Source organism: Tasmannia lanceolata, unplaced genomic scaffold (assembly GCF_043159265.1).
Source record: "Tasmannia lanceolata isolate RefF3 unplaced genomic scaffold, GAP_Taslan_0.1 ptg000174l, whole genome shotgun sequence".
Taxonomy (NCBI): domain Eukaryota; kingdom Viridiplantae; phylum Streptophyta; class Magnoliopsida; order Canellales; family Winteraceae; genus Tasmannia; species Tasmannia lanceolata.
The window spans coordinates 213201-233470 of NW_027518850.1; the positions used below are offsets into that span (position 1 = coordinate 213201).

Here is a 20270-nt window from a genome sequence, read left to right on the forward strand (position 1 = left end):
TAGCCACACATTTTGATTTCTAATATATATTTCTTTTTCACCCATTTAGCCCAGAGAGATTTTTTATCAAAAATGATGTTCCAGAACATCTTCATTTTGCTAGCTTTATTAAGATCGTGTAACCGATGAATTCCCAGGCCTCCTTCATTTTTTGGCTGACAGACTCTTTCCCAAGAGATGGTATGGTAGAATTTTTTTGTATCCGAACCCGACCAGAGGAAAGTTCTAAAAAGATGCTCAATTTCATTTATGGTGCTCTGTGGAAGATTGAAAGCAGCATTCCAGTAAAGTTGAAAGGAATTAAGAACTGTCTAAAGCAGTTCGAGCCTTCCAGCTTCGGACAAGTGACGATTACTCCAGGAGCTGATACGCTTTCTTATTTTTGAGATCAAAGGCAGACAGTCTCTGGCACTAAGACGTTTTGAGACAAGAGGGAGCCCGAGGTATTTCACAGGGAGCTGTCCTTCAGGCATCCCAAGGGAGGAAATGAGTTGATTCTTCATATCAGAGACCCCCCTGAGAAGAAAACTTCACTTTTTAACAGATTAACTATTAAACCAGAACAGCTTTATAAACTCAAATATGCTTGTGAAAAAAAAAAATTGTAATCCCAAGTGTCCACTAATGAAAGCCTTTGGCCCATTCCTTTTATGTTGCTCTCCAATGAATTTTACCATTGAGTTAATCATACTAGGGGCATCTTTTAGGACTTATGTCATAAAATATGTCAAGTAGTGATTGATACTTGAGATGTATATTCTCATCAAATAGAGAGTAGAGAAATTTGAACACTCTTTATATTGAGCTTCTTAGTCAGGTTGTTCTCCTTTAGAGTTGAGTTTCTTTGAAAAATCTTTACCCCAGTGGAGTCTAGTATCTAATCCAGCGATCTTTAAACTTTTTTTTTTGATGGGCAAGCTGGGGTTAGGCACGACCCCCACGAGATTCATTTAAAGAAATAAGCAATACAAAAGATTAAGGAGGCTGAAAGGCCATTATTAAACATGGAACAAGCTCCCAGCATAAAAGCAGCCAAAACAACGGCAATAAGGACATCAAATTACAGAGAGTCTTCATAGCAACGATGAATCCTAAACTCCCAATAAGAGATGTAGGAAGAGAGACCATCATGGCATCGAAGGAAGCAAATAGGAGGGAGTACATGGGGGGATGATTACAGCCGAGGGTATAAAGATCCGGAAGAGTCTTTGGCAAGCAGCTCTAAAAGGTCATCCGGTGCATCCAAGGGAGGGAGAACTTCTCCTCTGCAAGAGCAGTCACCTTTGGAGAGGTAGTCGGCAACGGCATTGGCCTCTCTCCAGATGTGTGAAATTTTCCAAGAGTGAAGGTTAAGTAACTTTTTTTTTTATCTTGGAGTGGATGGGGATGGCTCTCCAAGGGCATTGACTTTCGGTTGTTATGATATTCACGGCTAGTAAGGAGTCAGATTCAATCCAAGAGTGACTGAAATTATGGATTTTTGCGTGGTGAATCCCTTGGAGGATTGCCTGGAGCTCAAGTATGTGAATTGCCGCAGGATCAGCAGGGAGAGAAAACATTGAAAGGCAATCCCCTTCAGAGTTTCTAATGGCTCCTCCAATGCTTCCCTGATCATTTGCGAGAGAAGCGTCTATGTTGATTTTGACCCAGTGGGTTGGGCACTTTTCCCAAGAACAAAAGTATTTGGGCTTTACTTTGGGTTGCAGGGGAAATTAAACTAGGCAGTACAACTGATGCTTTCAGCACTCGGAAGGTCACATCTTTGGCGAGCAATGAGCTTGGATTTAACCTGACTAATAATAAGAGGAAGAATTTGTTGTTTGTGCTGTCTTTTGTTGTCATGGACTCTGATATTTCTTTCATGCCAAATGTCATAGATAGCTGCCTGGAACAGAAGTTTAATTGCAGTGCTGAGTTGACCTTTGACTTTAAACTGGGTTCTGGTCCATTCTTCTTCCTCAATAAGACCAACAGATCTTCTTTTGATATTTAGTTCTCTGAGGATAGCTTGCCATATCCATTCGGAGTAAGCACATTTGAAGAACAGGTGGGGAATGGATTCAGAGGATTGAAGGCACAATGGACATTCATGAGGAACACGAATTCCTTGCCTAAGAAGCCTATCGCGGGAGGCAAGCCTGAAGTTAATTGCCTGCCAGGATATAAACGAGTGTCTCAGGATATTGCCAGAAAACCAAATGGTTGAGTGCGAGGTTAGAGTTGGATTTTTGACCCTGATGGCTTCCCAGGCAGATTTGATCGAGAACTTTCCATTGGGGCAAGGTTTCCACACTACAGTGTCCTCCCCATCCGGGTCGAACAGAGCTTTGTGCAAAATTTTCTTGAGCTCGGCCAGGTGAGGGAGATCAATGATGCTGTCCCATCCCCCATCAGAGCGCAGATCGTTGACAGTACAGTTGGATGGAATATTTGTTGTAATTGAAGTTTGATGCTGAATTATACCTTCCGGGTGCCATGGCTGCTTCCAGAAGTCTATTCCCCTTCCATCAGCGATAATGTAGTACACATGCTCCTGAATCGAATTTCGAGCTGTGAAAATTCCCCTGAAACTCCATGATGGCCGGCTGGGCTGCTTCATTAGCCACACATTTTGATTTCTAATATATATTTCTTTTTCACCCATTTAGCCCAGAGAGATTTTTTATCAAAAATGATGTTCCAGAACATCTTCATTTTGCTAGCTTTATTAAGATCGTGTAACCGATGAATTCCCAGGCCTCCTTCATTTTTTGGCTGACAGACTCTTTCCCAAGAGATGGTATGGTAGAATTTTTTTGTATCCGAACCCGACCAGAGGAAAGTTCTAAAAAGATGCTCAATTTCATTTATGGTGCTCTGTGGAAGATTGAAAGCAGCATTCCAGTAAAGTTGAAAGGAATTAAGAACTGTCTAAAGCAGTTCGAGCCTTCCAGCTTCGGACAAGTGACGATTACTCCAGGAGCTGATACGCTTTCTTATTTTTGAGATCAAAGGCAGACAGTCTCTGGCACTAAGACGTTTTGAGACAAGAGGGAGCCCGAGGTATTTCACAGGGAGCTGTCCTTCAGGCATCCCAAGGGAGGAAATGAGTTGATTCTTCATATCAGAGACCCCCCTGAGAAGAAAACTTCACTTTTTAACAGATTAACTATTAAACCAGAACAGCTTTATAAACTCAAATATGCTTGTGAAAAAAAAAAATTGTAATCCCAAGTGTCCACTAATGAAAGCCTTTGGCCCATTCCTTTTATGTTGCTCTCCAATGAATTTTACCATTGAGTTAATCATACTAGGGGCATCTTTTAGGACTTATGTCATAAAATATGTCAAGTAGTGATTGATACTTGAGATGTATATTCTCATCAAATAGAGAGTAGAGAAATTTGAACACTCTTTATATTGAGCTTCTTAGTCAGGTTGTTCTCCTTTAGAGTTGAGTTTCTTTGAAAAATCTTTACCCCAGTGGAGTCTAGTATCTAATCCAGCGATCTTTAAACTTTTTTTTTTGATGGGCAAGCTGGGGTTAGGCACGACCCCCACGAGATTCATTTAAAGAAATAAGCAATACAAAAGATTAAGGAGGCTGAAAGGCCATTATTAAACATGGAACAAGCTCCCAGCATAAAAGCAGCCAAAACAACGGCAATAAGGACATCAAATTACAGAGAGTCTTCATAGCAACGATGAATCCTAAACTCCCAATAAGAGATGTAGGAAGAGAGACCATCATGGCATCGAAGGAAGCAAATAGGAGGGAGTACATGGGGGGATGATTACAGCCGAGGGTATAAAGATCCGGAAGAGTCTTTGGCAAGCAGCTCTAAAAGGTCATCCGGTGCATCCAAGGGAGGGAGAACTTCTCCTCTGCAAGAGCAATCACCTTTGGAGAGGTAGTCGGCAACGGCATTGGCCTCTCTCCAGATGTGTGAAATTTTCCAAGAGTGAAGGTTAAGTAACTTTTTTTTTATCTTGGAGTGGATGGGGATGGCTCTCCAAGGGCATTGAGATTCGGCTGTTATGATATTCACGGCTAGTAAGGAGTCAGATTCAATCCAAGAGTGACTGAAATTATGGATTTTTGCATGGTGAATCCCTTGGAGGATTGCCTGGAGCTCAAGTATGTGAATTGCCGCAGGATCAGCAGGGAGAGAAAACATTGAAAGGCAATCCCCTTCAGAGTTTCTAATGGCTCCTCCAATGCTTCCCTGATCATTTGCGAGAGAAGCGTCTATGTTGATTTTGACCCAGTGGGTTGGGCACTTTTCCCAAGAACAAAAGTATTTGGGCTTTACTTTGGGTTGCAGGGGAAATTAAACTAGGCAGTACAACTGATGCTTTTAGCACTCGGAAGGTCACATCTTTGGCGAGCAATGAGCTTGGATTTAACCTGACTAATAATAAGAGGAAGAAGTTGTTGTTTGTGCTGTCTTTTGTTGTCATGGACTCTGATATTTCTTTCATGCCAAATGTCATAGATAGCTGCCTGGAACAGAAGTTTAATTGCAGTGCTGAGTTGACCTTTGACTTTAAACTGGGTTCTGGTCCATTCTTCTTCCTCAATAAGACCAACAGATCTTCTTTTGATATTTAGTTCTCTGAGGATAGCTTGCCATATCCATTCGGAGTAAGCACATTTGAAGAACAGGTGGGGAATGGATTCAGAGGATTGAAGGCACAATGGACATTCATGAGGAACACGAATTCCTTGCCTAAGAAGCCTATCGCGGGAGGCAAGCCTGAAGTTAATTGCCTGCCAGGATATAAACGAGTGTCTCAGGATATTGCCAGAAAACCAAATGGTTGAGTGCGAGGTTAGAGTTGGATTTTTGACCCTGATGGCTTCCCAGGCAGATTTGATCGAGAACTTTCCATTGGGGCAAGGTTTCCACACTACAGTGTCCTCCCCATCCGGGTCGAACAGAGCTTTGTGCAAAATTTTCTTGAGCTCGGCCAGGTGAGGGAGATCAATGATGATGTCCCATCCCCCATCAGAGCGCAGATCGTTGACAGTACAGTTGGATGGAATATTTGTTGTAATTGAAGTTTGATGCTGAATTATACCTTCCGAGTGCCATGGCTGCTTCCAGAAGTCTATTCCCCTTCCATCAGCGATAATGTAGTACACATGCTCCTGAATCGAATTTCGAGCTGTGAAAATTCCCCTGAAACTCCATGATGGCCGGCTGGGCTGCTTCATTAGCCACACATTTTGATTTTTAATATATATTTCTTTTTCACCCATTTAGCCCAGAGAGATTTTTTATCAAAAATGATGTTCCAGAACATCTTCATTTTGCTAGCTTTATTAAGATCGTGTAACCGATGAATTCCCAGGCCTCCTTCATTTTTTGGCTGACAGACTCTTTCCCAAGAGATGGTATGGTAGAATTTTTTTGTATCCGAACCCGACCAGAGGAAAGTTCTAAAAAGATGCTCAATTTCATTTATGGTGCTCTGTGGAAGATTGAAAGCAGCATTCCAGTAAAGTTGAAAGGAATTAAGAACTGTCTGAAGCAGTTCGAGCCTTCCAGCTTCGGACAAGTGACGATTACTCCAGGAGCTGATACGCTTTCTTATTTTTGAGATCAAAGGCAGACAGTCTCTGGCACTAAGACGTTTTGAGACAAGAGGGAGCCCGAGGTATTTCACAGGGAGCTGTCCTTCAGGCATCCCAAGGGAGGAAATGAGTTGATTCTTCATATCAGAGACCCCCCTGAGAAGAAAACTTCACTTTTTAACAGATTAACTATTAAACCAGAACAGCTTTATAAGCTCAAATATGCTTGTGAAAAAAAAAATTGTAATCCCAAGTGTCCACTAATGAAAGCCTTTGGCCCATTCCTTTTATGTTGCTCTCCAATGAATTTTACCATTGAGTTAATCATACTAGGGGCATCTTTTATGACTTATGTCATAAAATATGTCAAGTAGTGATTGATACTTGAGATGTATATTCTCATCAAATAGAGACTAGAGAAATTTGAACACTCTTTATATTGAGCTTCTTAGTCAGGTTGTTCTCCTTTAGAGTTGAGTTTCTTTGAAAAATCTTTACCCCAGTGGAGTCTAGTATCTAATCCAGCGATCTTTAAACTTTTTTTTTTTGATGGGCAAGCTGGGGTTAGGCAAGACCCCCACAAGATTCATTTAAAGAAATAAGCAATACAAAAGATTAAGGAGGCTGAAAGGCCATTAAACATGGAACAAGCTCCCAGCATAAAAGCAGCCAAAACAACGGCAATAAGGACATCAAATTACAGAGAGTCTTCATAGCAACGATGAATCCTAAACTCCCAATAAGAGATGTAGGAAGAGAGACCATCATGGCATCGAAGGAAGCAAATAGGAGGGAGTACATGGGGGGATGATTACAGCCGAGGGTATAAAGATCCGGAAGAGTCTTTGGCAAGCAGCTCTAAAAGGTCATCCGGTGCATCCAAGGGAGGGAGAACTTCTCCTTTGCAAGAGCAGTCACCTTTGGAGAGGTAGTCGGCAACGGCATTGGCCTCTCTCCAGATGTGTGAAATTTTCCAAGAGTGAAGGTTAAGTAACTTTTTTTTTTATATCTTGGAGTGGATGGGGATGGCTCTCCAAGGGCATTGACTTTCGGTTGTTATGATATTCACGGCTAGTAAGGAGTCAGATTCAATCCAAGAGTGACTGAAATTATGGATTTTTGCGTGGTGAATCCCTTGGAGGATTGCCTGGAGCTCAAGTATGTGAATTGCCCCAGAATCAGCAGGGAGAGAAAACATTGAAAGGCAATCCCCTTCAGAGTTTCTAATGGCTCCTCCAATGCTTCCCTGATCATTTGCGAGGGAAGCGTCTATGTTGATTTTGACCCAGTGGGTTGGGAAGTTTTCCCAAGAACAAAAGTATTTGGGCTTTACTTTGGGTTGCAGGGGAAATTAAACTAGGCAGTACAACTGATGCTTTCAGCACTCGGAAGGTCACATCTTTGGCGAGCAATGAGCTTGGATTTAACCTGACTAATAATAAGATGAAGAATTTGTTGTTTGTGCTGTCTTTTGTTGTCATGGACTCTGATATTTCTTTCATGCCAAATGTCATAGATAGCTGCCTGGAACAGAAGTTTAATTGCAGTGCTGAGTTGACCTTTGACTTTAAACTGGGTTCTGGTCCATTCTTCTTCCTCAATAAGACCAACAGATCTTCTTTTGATATTTAGTTCTCTGAGGATTGCTTGCCATATCCATTCGGAGTAAGCACATTTGAAGAACAGGTGGGGAATGGATTCAGAGGATTGAAGGCACAATGGACATTCATGAGGAACACGAATTCCTTGCCTAAGAAGCCTATCGCGGGAGGCAAGCCTGAAGTTAATTGCCTGCCAGGATATAAACGAGTGTCTCAGGATATTGCCAGAAAACCAAATGGTTGAGTGCGAGGTTAGAGTTGGATTTTTGACCCTGATGGCTTCCCAGGCAGATTTGATCGAGAACTTTCCATTGGGGCAAGGTTTCCACACTACAGTGTCCTCCCCATCCGGGTCGAACAGAGCTTTGTGCAAAATTTTCTTGAGCTCGGCCAGGTGAGGGAGATCAATGATGATGTCCCATCCCCCATCAGAGCGCAGATCGTTGACAGTACAGTTGGATGGAATATTTGTTGTAATTGAAGTTTGATGCTGAATTATACCTTCCGGGTGCCATGGCTGCTTCCAGAAGTCTATTCCCCTTCCATCAGCGATAATGTAGTACACATGCTCCTGAATCGAATTTCGAGCTGTGAAAATTCCCATGAAACTCCATGATGGCCGGCTGGGCTGCTTCATTAGCCACACATTTTGATTTCTAATTTTTTTTTTTCACCCATTTAGCCCAGAGAGATTTTTTATGAAAAATGATGTTCCAGAACATCTTCATTTTGCTAGTTTATTAAGATCGTGTAACCGATGAATTCCCAGGCCTCCTTCATTTTTTGGCTGACAGACTCTTTCCCAAGAGATGGTATGGTAGAATTTTTTTGTATCCGAACCCGACCAGAGGAAAGTTCTAAAAAGATGCTCAATTTCATTTATGGTGCTCTGTGGAAGATTGAAAGCAGCATTCCAGTAAAGTTGAAAGGAATTAAGAACTGTCTAAAGCAGTTCGAGCCTTCCAGCTTCGGACAAGTGACGATTACTCCAGGAGCTGATACGCTTTCTTATTTTTGAGATCAAAGGCAGACAGTCTCTGGCACTAAGACGTTTTGAGACAAGAGGGAGCCCGAGGTATTTCACAGGGAGCTGTCCTTCAGGCATCCCAAGGGAGGAAATGAGTTGATTCTTCATATCAGAGACCCCCCTGAGAAGAAAACTTCACTTTTTAACAGATTAACTATTAAACCAGAACAGCTTTATAAACTCAAATATGCTTGTGAAAAAAAAAAATTGTAATCCCAAGTGTCCACTAATGAAAGCCTTTGGCCCATTCCTTTTATGTTGCTCTCCAATGAATTTTACCATTGAGTTAATCATACTAGGGGCAGCTTTTATGACTTATATCATAAAATATGTCAAGTAGTGATTGATAATTGAGATGTATATTCTCATCAAATAGAGACTAGAGAAATTTGAACACTCTTTATATTGAGCTTCTTAGTCAGGTTGTTCTCCTTTAGAGTTGAGTTTGTTTGAAAAATCTTTACCCCAGTGGAGTCTAGTATCTAATCCAGCGATCTTTAAACTTTTTTTTTTTGATGGGCAAGCTGGGGTTAGGCAAGACCCCCACGAGATTCATTTAAAGAAATAAGCAATACAAAAGATTAAGGAGGCTGAAAGGCCATTAAACATGGAACAAGCTCCCAGCATAAAAGCAGCCAAAACAACGGCAATAAGGACATCAAATTACAGAGAGTCTTCATAGCAACGATGAATCCTAAACTCCCAATAAGAGATGTAGGAAGAGAGACCATCATGGCATCGAAGGAAGCAAATAGGAGGGAGTACATGGGGGGATGATTACAGCCGAGGGTATAAAGATCCGGAAGAGTCTTTGGCAAGCAGCTCTAAAAGGTCATCCGGTGCATCCAAGGGAGGGAGAACTTCTCCTCTGCAAGAGCAATCACCTTTGGAGAGGTAGTCGGCAACGGCATTGGTCTCTCTCCAGATGTGTGAAATTTTCCAAGAGTGAAGGTTAAGTAACTTTTTTTTTTATCTTGGAGTGGATGGGGATGGCTCTCCAAGGGCATTGACTTTCGGTTGTTATGATATTCACGGCTAGTAAGGAGTCAGATTCAATCCAAGAGTGACTGAAATTATGGATTTTTGCGTGGTGAATCCCTTGGAGGATTGCCTGGAGCTCAAGTATGTGAATTGCCCCAGGATCAGCAGGGAGAGAAAACATTGAAAGGCAATCCCCTTCAGAGTTTCTAATGGCTCCTCCAATGCTTCCCTGATCATTTGCGAGAGAAGCGTCTATGTTGATTTTGACCCAGTGGGTTGGGCACTTTTCCCAAGAACAAAAGTATTTGGGCTTTACTTTGGGTTGCAGGGGAAATTAAACTAGGCAGTACAACTGATGCTTTCAGCACTCGGAAGGTCACATCTTTGGCGAGCAATGAGCTTGGATTTAACCTGACTAATAATAAGAGGAAGAAGTTGTTGTTTGTGCTGTCTTTTGTTGTCATGGACTCTGATATTTCTTTCATGCCAAATGTCATAGATAGCTGCCTGGAACAGAAGTTTAATTGCAGTGCTGAGTTGACCTTTGACTTTAAACTGGGTTCTGGTCCATTCTTCTTCCTCAATAAGACCAACAGATCTTCTTTTGATATTTAGTTCTCTGAGGATAGCTTGCCATATCCATTCGGAGTAAGCACATTTGAAGAACAGGTGGGGAATGGATTCAGAGGATTGAAGGCACAATGGACATTCATGAGGAACACGAATTCCTTGCCTAAGAAGCCTATCGCGGGAGGCAAGCCTGAAGTTAATTGCCTGCCAGGATATAAACGAGTGTCTCAGGATATTGCCAGAAAACCAAATGGTTGAGTGCGAGGTTAGAGTTGGATTTTTGACCCTGATGGCTTCCCAGGCAGATTTGATCGAGAACTTTCCATTGGGGCAAGGTTTCCACACTACAGTGTCCTCCCCATCCGGGTCGAACAGAGCTTTGTGCAAAATTTTCTTGAGCTCGGCCAGGTGAGGGAGATCAATGATGCTGTCCCATCCCCCATCAGAGCGCAGATCGTTCATAGTACAGTTGGACGCAATATTTGTTGTAATTGAAGTTTGATGCTGAATTATACCTTCCGGGTGCCATGGCTGCTTCCAGAAGTCTATTCCCCTTCCATCAGCGATAATGTAGTACACATGCTCCTGAATCGAATTTCGAGCTGTGAAAATTCCCCTGAAACTCCATGATGGCCGGCTGGGCTGCTTCATTAGCCACACATTTTGATTTCTAATATATATTTCTTTTTCACCCATTTAGCCCAGAGAGATTTTTTATCAAAAATGATGTTCCAGAACATCTTCATTTTGCTAGCTTTATTAAGATCGTGTAACCGATGAATTCCCAGGCCTCCTTCATTTTTTGGCTGACAGACTCTTTCCCAAGAGATGGTATGGTAGAATTTTTTTGTATCCGAACCCGACCAGAGGAAAGTTCTAAAAAGATGCTCAATTTCATTTATGGTGCTCTGTGGAAGATTGAAAGCAGCATTCCAGTAAAGTTGAAAGGAATTAAGAACTGTCTAAAGCAGTTCGAGCCTTCCAGCTTCGGACAAGTGACGATTACTCCAGGAGCTGATACGCTTTCTTATTTTTGAGATCAAAGGCAGACAGTCTCTGGCACTAAGACGTTTTGAGACAAGAGGGAGCCCGAGGTATTTCACAGGGAGCTGTCCTTCAGGCATCCCAAGGGAGGAAATGAGTTGATTCTTCATATCAGAGACCCCCCTGAGAAGAAAACTTCACTTTTTAACAGATTAACTATTAAACCAGAACAGCTTTATAAACTCAAATATGCTTGTGAAAAAAAAAATTGTAATCCCAAGCGTCCACTAATGAAAGCCTTTGGCCCATTCCTTTTATGTTGCTCTCCAATGAATTTTACCATTGAGTTAATCATACTAGGGGCATCTTTTATGACTTATGTCATAAAATTTGTCAAGTAGTGATTGATACTTGAGATGTATATTCTCATCAAATAGAGACTAGAGAAATTTGAACACTCTTTATATTGAGCTTCTTAGTCAGGTTGTTCTCCTTTAGAGTTGAGTTTGTTTGAAAAATCTTTACCCCAGTGGAGTCTAGTATCTAATCCAGCGATCTTTAAACTTTTTTTTTTGATGGGCAAGCTGGGGTTAGGCACGACCCCCACGAGATTCATTTAAAGAAATAAGCAATACAAAAGATTAAGGAGGCTGAAAGGCCATTAAACATGGAACAAGCTCCCAGCATAAAAGCAGCCAAAACAACGGCAATAAGGACATCAAATTACAGAGAGTCTTCATAGCAACGATGAATCCTAAACTCCCAATAAGAGATGTAGGAAGAGAGACCATCATGGCATCGAAGGAAGCAAATAGGAGGGAGTACATGGGGGGATTATTACAGCCGAGGGTATAAAGATCCGGAAGAGTCTTTGGCAAGCAGCTCTAAAAGGTCATCCGGTGCATCCAAGGGAGGGAGAACTTCTCCTCTGCAAGAGCAATCACCTTTGGAGAGGTAGTCGGCAACGGCATTGGCCTCTCTCCAGATGTGTGAAATTTTCCAAGAGTGAAGGTTAAGTAACTTTTTTTTTTATCTTGGAGTGGATGGGGATGGCTCTCCAAGGGCATTGAGATTCGGCTGTTATGATATTCACGGCTAGTAAGGAGTCAGATTCAATCCAAGAGTGACTGAAATTATGGATTTTTGCATGGTGAATCCCTTGGAGGATTGCCTGGAGCTCAAGTATGTGAATTGCCCCAGGATCAGCAGGGAGAGAAAACATTGAAAGGCAATCCCCTTCAGAGTTTCTAATGGCTCCTCCAATGCTTCCCTGATCATTTGCGAGAGAAGCGTCTATGTTGATTTTGACCCAGTGGGTTGGGCACTTTTCCCAAGAACAAAAGTATTTGGGCTTTACTTTGGGTTGCAGGGGAAATTAAACTGGGCAGTACAACTGATGCTTTCAGCACTCGGAAGGTCACATCTTTGGCGAGCAATGAGCTTGGATTTAACCTGACTAATAATAAGATGAAGAATTTGTTGTTTGTGCTGTCTTTTGTTGTCATGGACTCTGATATTTCTTTCATGCCAAATGTCATAGATAGCTGCCTGGAACAGAAGTTTAATTGCAGTGCTGAGTTGACCTTTGACTTTAAACTGGGTTCTGGTCCATTCTTCTTCCTCAATAAGACCAACAGATCTTCTTTTGATATTTAGTTCTCTGAGGATTGCTTGCCATATCCATTCGGAGTAAGCACATTTGAAGAACAGGTGGGGAATGGATTCAGAGGATTGAAGGCACAATGGACATTCATGAGGAACACGAATTCCTTGCCTAAGAACCCTATCGCGGGAGGCAAGCCTGAAGTTAATTGCCTGCCAGGATATAAACGAGTGTCTCAGGATATTGCCAGAAAACCAAATGGTTGAGTGCGAGGTTAGAGTTGGATTTTTGACCCTGATGGCTTCCCAGGCAGATTTGATCGAGAACTTTCCATTGGGGCAAGGTTTCCACACTACAGTGTCCTCCCCATCCGGGTCGAACAGAGCTTTGTGCAAAATTTTCTTGAGCTCGGCCAGGTGAGGGAGATCAATGATGATGTCCCATCCCCCATCAGAGCGCAGATCGTTGACAGTACAGTTGGATGGAATATTTGTTGTAATTGAAGTTTGATGCTGAATTATACCTTCCGGGTGCCATGGCTGCTTCCAGAAGTCTATTCCCCTTCCATCAGCGATAATGTAGTACACATGCTCCTGAATCGAATTTCGAGCTGTGGAAATTCCCATGAAACTCCATGATGGCCGGCTGGGCTGCTTCATTAGCCACACATTTTGATTTCTAATTTTATTTTTTTCACCCATTTAGCCCAGAGAGATTTTTTATCAAAAATGATGTTCCAGAACATCTTCATTTTGCTAGCTTTATTAAGATCGTGTAACCGATGAATTCCCAGGCCTCCTTCATTTTTTGGCTGACAGACTCTTTCCCAAGAGATGGTATGGTAGAATTTTTTTGTATCCGAACCCGACCAGAGGAAAGTTCTAAAAAGATGCTCAATTTCATTTATGGTGCTCTGTGGAAGATTGAAAGCAGCATTCCAGTAAAGTTGAAAGGAATTAAGAACTGTCTAAAGCAGTTCGAGCCTTCCAGCTTCGGACAAGTGACGATTACTCCAGGAGCTGATACGCTTTCTTATTTTTGAGATCAAAGGCAGACAGTCTCTGGCACTAAGACGTTTTGAGACAAGAGGGAGCCCGAGGTATTTCACAGGGAGCTGTCCTTCAGGCATCCCAAGGGAGGAAATGAGTTGATTCTTCATATCAGAGACCCCCCTGAGAAGAAAACTTCACTTTTTAACAGATTAACTATTAAACCAGAACAGCTTTATAAACTCAAATATGCTTGTGAAAAAAAAAAATTGTAATCCCAAGTGTCCGCTAATGAAAGCCTTTGGCCCATTCCTTTTATGTTGCTCTCCAATGAATTTTACCATTGAGTTAATCATACTAGGGGCATCTTTTATGACTTATATCATAAAATATGTCAAGTAGTGATTGATACTTGAGATGTATATTCTCATCAAATAGAGACTAGAGAAATTTGAACACTCTTTATATTGAGCTTCTTAGTCAGGTTGTTCTCCTTTAGAGTTGAGTTTGTTTGAAAAATCTTTACCCCAGTGGAGTCTAGTATCTAATCCAGCGATCTTTAAACTTTTTTTTTTGATGGGCAAGCTGGGGTTAGGCAAGACCCCCACGAGATTCATTTAAAGAAATAAGCAATACAAAAGATTAAGGAGGCTGAAAGGCCATTAAACATGGAACAAGCTCCCAGCATAAAAGCAGCCAAAACAACGGCAATAAGGACATCAAATTACAGAGAGTCTTCATAGCAACGATGAATCCTAAACTCCCAATAAGAGATGTAGGAAGAGAGACCATCATGGCATCGAAGGAAGCAAATAGGAGGGAGTACATGGGGGGATGATTACAGCCGAGGGTATAAAGATCCGGAAGAGTCTTTGGCAAGCAGCTCTAAAAGGTCATCCGGTGCATCCAAGGGAGGGAGAATTTCTCCTCTGCAAGAGCAATCACCTTTGGAGAGGTAGTCGGCAACGGCATTGGCCTCTCTCCAGATGTGTGAAATTTTCCAAGAGTGAAGGTTAAGTAACTTTTTTTTTTATCTTGCAGTGGATGGGGATGGCTCTCCAAGGGCATTGACTTTCGGCTGTTATGATATTCACGGCTAGTAAGGAGTCAGATTCAATCCAAGAGTGACTGAAATTATGGATTTTTGCGTGGTGAATCCCTTGGAGGATTGCCTGGAGCTCAAGTATGTGAATTGCCCCAGGATCAGCAGGGAGAGAAAACATTGAAAGGCAATCCCCTTCAGAGTTTCTAATGGCTCCTCCAATGCTTCCCTGATCATTTGCGAGAGAAGCGTCTATGTTGATTTTGACCCAGTGGGTTGGGCACTTTTCCCAAGAACAAAAGTATTTGGGCTTTACTTTGGGTTGCAGGGGAAATTAAACTAGGCAGTACAACTGATGCTTTCAGCACTCGGAAGGTCACATCTTTGGCGAGCAATGAGCTTGGATTTAACCTGACTAATAATAAGATGAAGAATTTGTTGTTTGTGCTGTCTTTTGTTGTCATGGACTCTGATATTTCTTTCATGCCAAATGTCATAGATAGGTGCTGGAACAGAAGTTTAATTGCAGTGTTGAGTTGACCTTTGACTTTAAACTGGGTTCTGGTCCATTCTTCTTCCTAAATAAGACCAACAGATCTTCTTTTGATATTTAGTTCTCTGAGGATAGCTTGCCATATCCATTCGGAGTAAGCACATTTGAAGAACAGGTGGGGAATGGATTCAGAGGATTGAAGGCACAATGGACATTCATGAGGAACACGAATTCCTTGCCTAAGAAGCCTATCGCGGGAGGCAAGCCTGAAGTTAATTGCCTGCCAGGATATAAACGAGTGTCTCAGGATATTGCCAGAAAACCAAATGGTTGAGTGCGAGGTTAGAGTTGGATTTTTGACCCTGATGGCTTCCCAGGCAGATTTGATCGAGAACTTTCCATTAGGGCAAGGTTTCCACACTACAGTGTCCTCCCCATCCGGGTCGAACAGAGCTTTGTGCAAAATTTTCTTGAGCTCGGCCAGGTGAGGGAGATCAATGATGCTGTCCCATCCCCCATCAGAGCGCAGATCGTTGACAGTACAGTTGGATGGAATATTTGTTGTAATTGAAGTTTGATGCTGAATTATACCATCCGGGTGCCATGGCTGCTTCCAGAAGTCTATTCCCCTTCCATCAGCGATAATGTAGTACACATGCTCCTGAATCGAATTTCATGCTGTGAAAATTCCCTTGAAACTCCATGATGGCCGGCTGGGCTGCTTCATTAGCCACACATTTTGATTTCTAATATATTTCTTTTTCGCCCATTTAGCCCAGACTGATTTTTTATCAAAAATGATGTTCCAGAACATCTTCATTTTGCTAGCTTTATTAAGATCGTGTAACCGATGAATTCCCAGACCTCCTTCATTTTTTGGCTGACAGACTCTTTCCCAAGAGATGGTATGGTAGAATTTTTTTGTATCCGAACCCGACCAGAGGAAAGTTCTAAAAAGATGCTCAATTTCATTTATGGTGCTCTGTGGAAGATTGAAAGCAGCATTCCAGTAAAGTTGAAAGGAATTAAGAACTGTCTAAAGCAGTTCGAGCCTTCCAGCTTTGGACAAGTGACGATTACTCCAGGAGCTGATACGCTTTCTTATTTTTGAGATCAAAGGCAGATAGTCTCTGGCACTAAGACGTTTTGAGAGAAGAGGGAGCCCGAGGTATTTCACAGGGAGCTGTCCTTCAGGGATCCCAAGGGAGGAAATGAGTTGATTCTTCATATCAGAGACCCCCCCTGAGAAGAAAACTTCACTTTTTAACAGATTAACTATTAAACCTGAACAGCGAGTGAATTTCTCGAAGCAGCTGTTAATACCTTGAGCAGAAAGATGATTAGCATTAGCAAAGATTACTACATCGTCAGCAAATAGAAGGTGGCTGATTTGGAGGCTTCCTCTTCGGAAGGGGGTAGTGATTTGATTTGCGGTTACAGCTTGGATGAAAATGGAGGAGAACATTTCCATGACGATGCAAAAAAGCATAGGAGAAAGAGGGTCTCCTTGCCTAATGCCATTGGACGAAGAGAAAAATCCTTTGGGGCTACCATTTATAAGAATAGAGAATCGGGGGCTGGTAATGCATTGGCGAACCCAAGAACACCAGGTGCTGTTGAAACCCATTTTTTCCATGAATGTAAGAAGAGAAGAGTGACAAACGTTATCACAGGCCTTACGAAGATCCACTTTGAGACACATGGAGGGTTTGGAGGATTCCTTATGGAAATTTTGAATCAGATCATTAGTGAGCAGAATATTTTCTTGAATAAGTCTGCCTTTAACAAAAGCAAATTGATGTGGGTTAACTATATCCTTAAGCACAATTCTCAATCTGTTGGAAAGAATTTTGGATATGATTTTAAGAAGAAAGTTGCAAAGGGAAATAGGACGGTACTGATCTGGGGTGTTAGAGTTGGGACTTTTAGGAATGAGACAAATGAGAGTTGCATTTACAGATTTCAAGAGCACCTGATTTGAAGAAGTCAAGGATGGCGGAGCAGACCTCATCCCCAAGCAGGTACAAAAAGGATTTAAAGAACTCGCCATTGAAGCCATCAGGACCCGGGCTCTTATTACCATCACAATGCTTGACGATGTCTTCAATTTCTTGCCTGAGAAAAGGTCTGGTAAGCCAATCAGCTTGTTCGTTTGAGAGCTTATGCATAGGATCAGGAATGTCCTGGGAGCTGGGAGAGGGGAATTGGGAGTTGAGTATCTCGGCGAAATAGTTGACAAAAGTGCTTTCAATTTCAGCAAGGTCAGTGACAATCTCCCCATTTTGATTTGAAGTGCCATAGATGTTGTTCTTGTTCCTTCTTCGATTGACAGCAGCATGAAAGAATCTGGAATTGGTATCGGCCAGGGTCAACCAGTTGTTCTTGGATTTTTGCCGCATAATTGACTCTTCCTGGATTGCAGTTTTGCAGTATAGATCTCTACTATCTGCCGTATCTTTTCTTAAAGTTGAATTTCCCGGGTCAGCTTTCAACTTCTCTTGCAAAACCTCAAGCTGTTTTCTAACAATTGGGAGCCTAATGTCAATTCTCCCAAAAACATCTTTGTTCCAGACTTTGATGGTGTTTTTAACAAAAATTAGTTTTTGAGTAAGCCTGTACATAGGGTTGCCGTGAATATTTACCGTCTTGGCTAGGGGAATTCACAGGCCGTGGATTGCGCTTGGCGACTTTAATGTGATCAGATTCTCTGATGAAAGGTGGGGAGGAAGGGACCCCATTCCAGCTGACATCCAAGAGTTCAACTGTTGTATAGACTCCTGCTCCTTAACTGACCTTAGATCGATTGGGCACTTTCTAACCTGGAACAACAACTCTCGAATGGGAAATCTTAAGCTTCGTAGGCTGGATAGAGCTCTGGTTAATGAAGTCTGGTTGGCCTCCTTCCCCCATTCTTTTGCCCAATTCAAAAATTCTGGTTTGTCCGATCACTCCCCTATTATCATCCAATGTCAGCAAAATAGTTCGAGGGGTGGATATCCGTTTAGATTCCATAATATGTGGCTCATGGACACATCTCTTTATGAAATCGTGGAGAGGGCATGGAACATTCAGATCGATGGAAATCCCATGTTTAGAGCTACCAGGAAGCTGAAAGAAGTCAAAAAGTCCATCAAAGAGTGGAATGACCAAACCTTTGGCAGAATTGACATTAAAATTCCGATGTTAAAGCAAAACCTGGAGGGAATTCAGAGCAAGCTTCAAGCTGACCCCTCCAGCTCTGTTCTCCGAAAAGAGGAATCCCTGGCTAAGGAAGACCTCTGCAGAATTTCTAGACAAGAAGAAGCTCTTTTCCTCCAAAAATCCAGGATTAATTGGTTGAACTTGGGGGATTCTAATACTGCTTTTTTTCATTCGGCGATGAATATGAGAAGGAACCAGAACAGCATCCAAGCAATTGCGAGGACCGATGGGGAGATCACGACTAACCCGGATGAAATTGAAGACATTTTGGTTAGCTATTTCCATTCCACCCTGAATCATAATCAGTCTTTCGAAGGAGATTCTCCGGATCCTTCTAAAACTCTTTCAATTGAAGAAGCAGATTCCCTCATTTTGCCTTTTTCTAATGAAGAAATCAGGGAGGTTGTTTTCAAGGCTGATGGGAATAAAGCCCCGGGTCCAGATGGTTTTAATGGCTCATTTTTTAAAAGTTTTTGGTATCTTATTGGCCACGATATCACTCTTGCTATTCAGCACTTTTTTCACTCAGGTAAAATTTTACCTGCTCTTAACACCACACTCATTTCTCTTATCCCCAAATGTGCTAATGCAACCAGTCCTAATCATTTGAGACCTATCTCCCTCTGTAATTTTCTTTACAAAATTATAACCAAGTTGATGGCTAACCGGTTAAAGAGAGTTATGGACAAAATTATAAGTCCTAATCAATCGGCCTTTATTCAAGGAAGATTGATCCAAGACAATATTCTTCTTACCCATGATCTCTGCCATGGTTTTCATAGAAACCAAAGGAAAAAAGCAATGTGTATTAAATTAGATCTAAGGAAGGCTTTCGACAATGTTAATCATCACTCTCTAATATCCTTCATGAGGAAAATTGGCTTTCATGAGACTTGGTGCAGGTGGGTTTCGCAATGCATCTCCACTGCTTCCTTTTCTATCCTCATCAACGGGATTCCCAAAGGCTTCTTCAACTCCTCCAATGGGCTCAGGCAAGGAGATCCCCTCTCCCCTCTTCTATTTTGTATAATCATGGAAATGTTGACTACCTCCCTTGATCAAGCTCTCCTTCACAAGCGCATTTCGAGCCCCTTCTCCAGAGGAGATCTTACCATCACGCATCTCCTATTTGCCGACGACGTTATGATCTTCATTGATCCATCAACGGAATCTGCTTCAGGAGTAAAAAATTGTTTAACTCAATTCCGGAATTGGTCTGGGCTGGATATCAACACCTTAAAGAGCGAAATTTTCTTTACGGGCTGCTCGGATCAGGTTAAAGACCACATCTGTACGATTCTGAACATCTCTGAGGGAGCCCTCCCCATCAAATATTTGGGCCTCCCGCTTGTCACTTCTAGGCTCTCTGCTATAGATTTTATGCGTGACTTTCTTTGGGCTGGTTCAAGTCTCCTGAGAAAGTATCACCCAATAGCGTGGGACACTATCTGTAGGCCCCAAACGGAAGGAGGAGTTGGCCTGAGGAAACTTTCGGATATCAACAAAGCGGCCCAGGCCAAACTGTTCTGGCACTTAATTGATGGAAGAAAATCGCTCTGGGTTAATTGGTTCAAGCTGAAATACCTCAGGAAGAAGAATATTTGGACCAGGCCTATGCCTTCTGATCCTCCTTGGGGAGTGAGAAGCATTTTTAAGAGCCGAGACTTTGCTAGAGCCCATATTTGCTATGTGGTGGGCCAAGGGAAGAACATTGACTTCTGGAAGCACCCATGGCATCCTGATGGTCCTGTTATCAAGCAGACTACTGAAGGATCCCAGTATAACCTGTTGAAAGATGTCACAATTGCAGATATGAAATTGTCAGGATTTTGGGATTTCATGCTGCACTCTGAACAGCGCAAAGACCTTCAGCAAATCATGAGATCTGGTATCTTCTCAACTCATTCTAAAGACAGGGCAATTTGGAAGCCCACTTCGAGTGGCATTTTCACAACAGCGAGTGCGTGGAATCACATTCGAACCCCGCATGGTAAAACTGATTGGCACTCGACTGTTTGGTTTCGCAGAAATGTTCCTCGACAAAGCTTCATTTCTTGGCAGGCTATGAATAATGGCCTTAGCACTAGGGACAGATTGTGCTTCCTGGGCCCGAACCGTGATGCCAGGTGTGTTCTTTGTCATAGAGAGCCGGAATCTGTAAACCACATCTTCTTCTCTTGCTCTTACTCTGCGTGGTTATGGAGATATGTTCTTCGGAAATT

At 42.2% G+C, this 20270-nt stretch overlaps 4 protein-coding genes across 4 annotated transcripts; all 4 read right to left on the reverse strand.

Annotated features, from left to right (window-relative positions):
• Nucleotides 1–1717: 1717 nt before the first annotated feature.
• Nucleotides 1718–2599, reverse strand: LOC143866886 (uncharacterized). Its single transcript, XM_077376037.1, has 2 exons — nucleotides 2234–2599; nucleotides 1718–2152 (listed from the first exon to the last, which is right to left on the reverse strand). Exons 1-2 carry the CDS (start codon nucleotides 2597–2599, stop codon nucleotides 1718–1720), a joined length of 801 nt encoding a protein of 266 aa, XP_077232152.1.
• Nucleotides 2600–6913: 4314 nt separating this feature from the next.
• On the reverse strand, nucleotides 6914–7762 carry LOC143866887 (uncharacterized). The gene is made up of 2 exons (XM_077376039.1): nucleotides 7430–7762; nucleotides 6914–7348 (listed from the first exon to the last, which is right to left on the reverse strand). Exons 1-2 carry the CDS (start codon nucleotides 7760–7762, stop codon nucleotides 6914–6916), a joined length of 768 nt encoding a protein of 255 aa, XP_077232154.1.
• Nucleotides 7763–9505: 1743 nt separating this feature from the next.
• On the reverse strand, nucleotides 9506–10387 carry LOC143866888 (uncharacterized). Its single transcript, XM_077376040.1, has 2 exons — nucleotides 10022–10387; nucleotides 9506–9940 (listed from the first exon to the last, which is right to left on the reverse strand). Exons 1-2 carry the CDS (start codon nucleotides 10385–10387, stop codon nucleotides 9506–9508), a joined length of 801 nt encoding a protein of 266 aa, XP_077232155.1.
• Nucleotides 10388–12073: 1686 nt separating this feature from the next.
• LOC143866889 (uncharacterized) lies at nucleotides 12074–12949 on the reverse strand. Its single transcript, XM_077376041.1, has 2 exons — nucleotides 12617–12949; nucleotides 12074–12535 (listed from the first exon to the last, which is right to left on the reverse strand). The coding sequence occupies exons 1-2, from the start codon at nucleotides 12947–12949 to the stop codon at nucleotides 12074–12076; spliced, it is 795 nt and encodes a 264-aa protein (XP_077232156.1).
• Nucleotides 12950–20270: the final 7321 nt, after the last annotated feature.

Coding starts and splice junctions, on each gene's coding strand:
- LOC143866886 (XM_077376037.1), bottom strand. CDS start 2,599: ATGAAGCAGCCCAGCCGGCCATCATGGAGTTTCAGGGGAATTTTCACA. Junction 2,153..2,233: donor CTGCCTGGGAAGCCATCAGG/GTCAAAAATCCA, acceptor ATATCCTGGCAG/GCAATTAACTTCAGGCTTGC.
- LOC143866887 (XM_077376039.1), bottom strand. CDS start 7,762: ATGGGAATTTTCACAGCTCGAAATTCGATTCAGGAGCATGTGTACTAC. Junction 7,349..7,429: donor CTGCCTGGGAAGCCATCAGG/GTCAAAAATCCA, acceptor ATATCCTGGCAG/GCAATTAACTTCAGGCTTGC.
- LOC143866888 (XM_077376040.1), bottom strand. CDS start 10,387: ATGAAGCAGCCCAGCCGGCCATCATGGAGTTTCAGGGGAATTTTCACA. Junction 9,941..10,021: donor CTGCCTGGGAAGCCATCAGG/GTCAAAAATCCA, acceptor ATATCCTGGCAG/GCAATTAACTTCAGGCTTGC.
- LOC143866889 (XM_077376041.1), bottom strand. CDS start 12,949: ATGGGAATTTCCACAGCTCGAAATTCGATTCAGGAGCATGTGTACTAC. Junction 12,536..12,616: donor CTGCCTGGGAAGCCATCAGG/GTCAAAAATCCA, acceptor ATATCCTGGCAG/GCAATTAACTTCAGGCTTGC.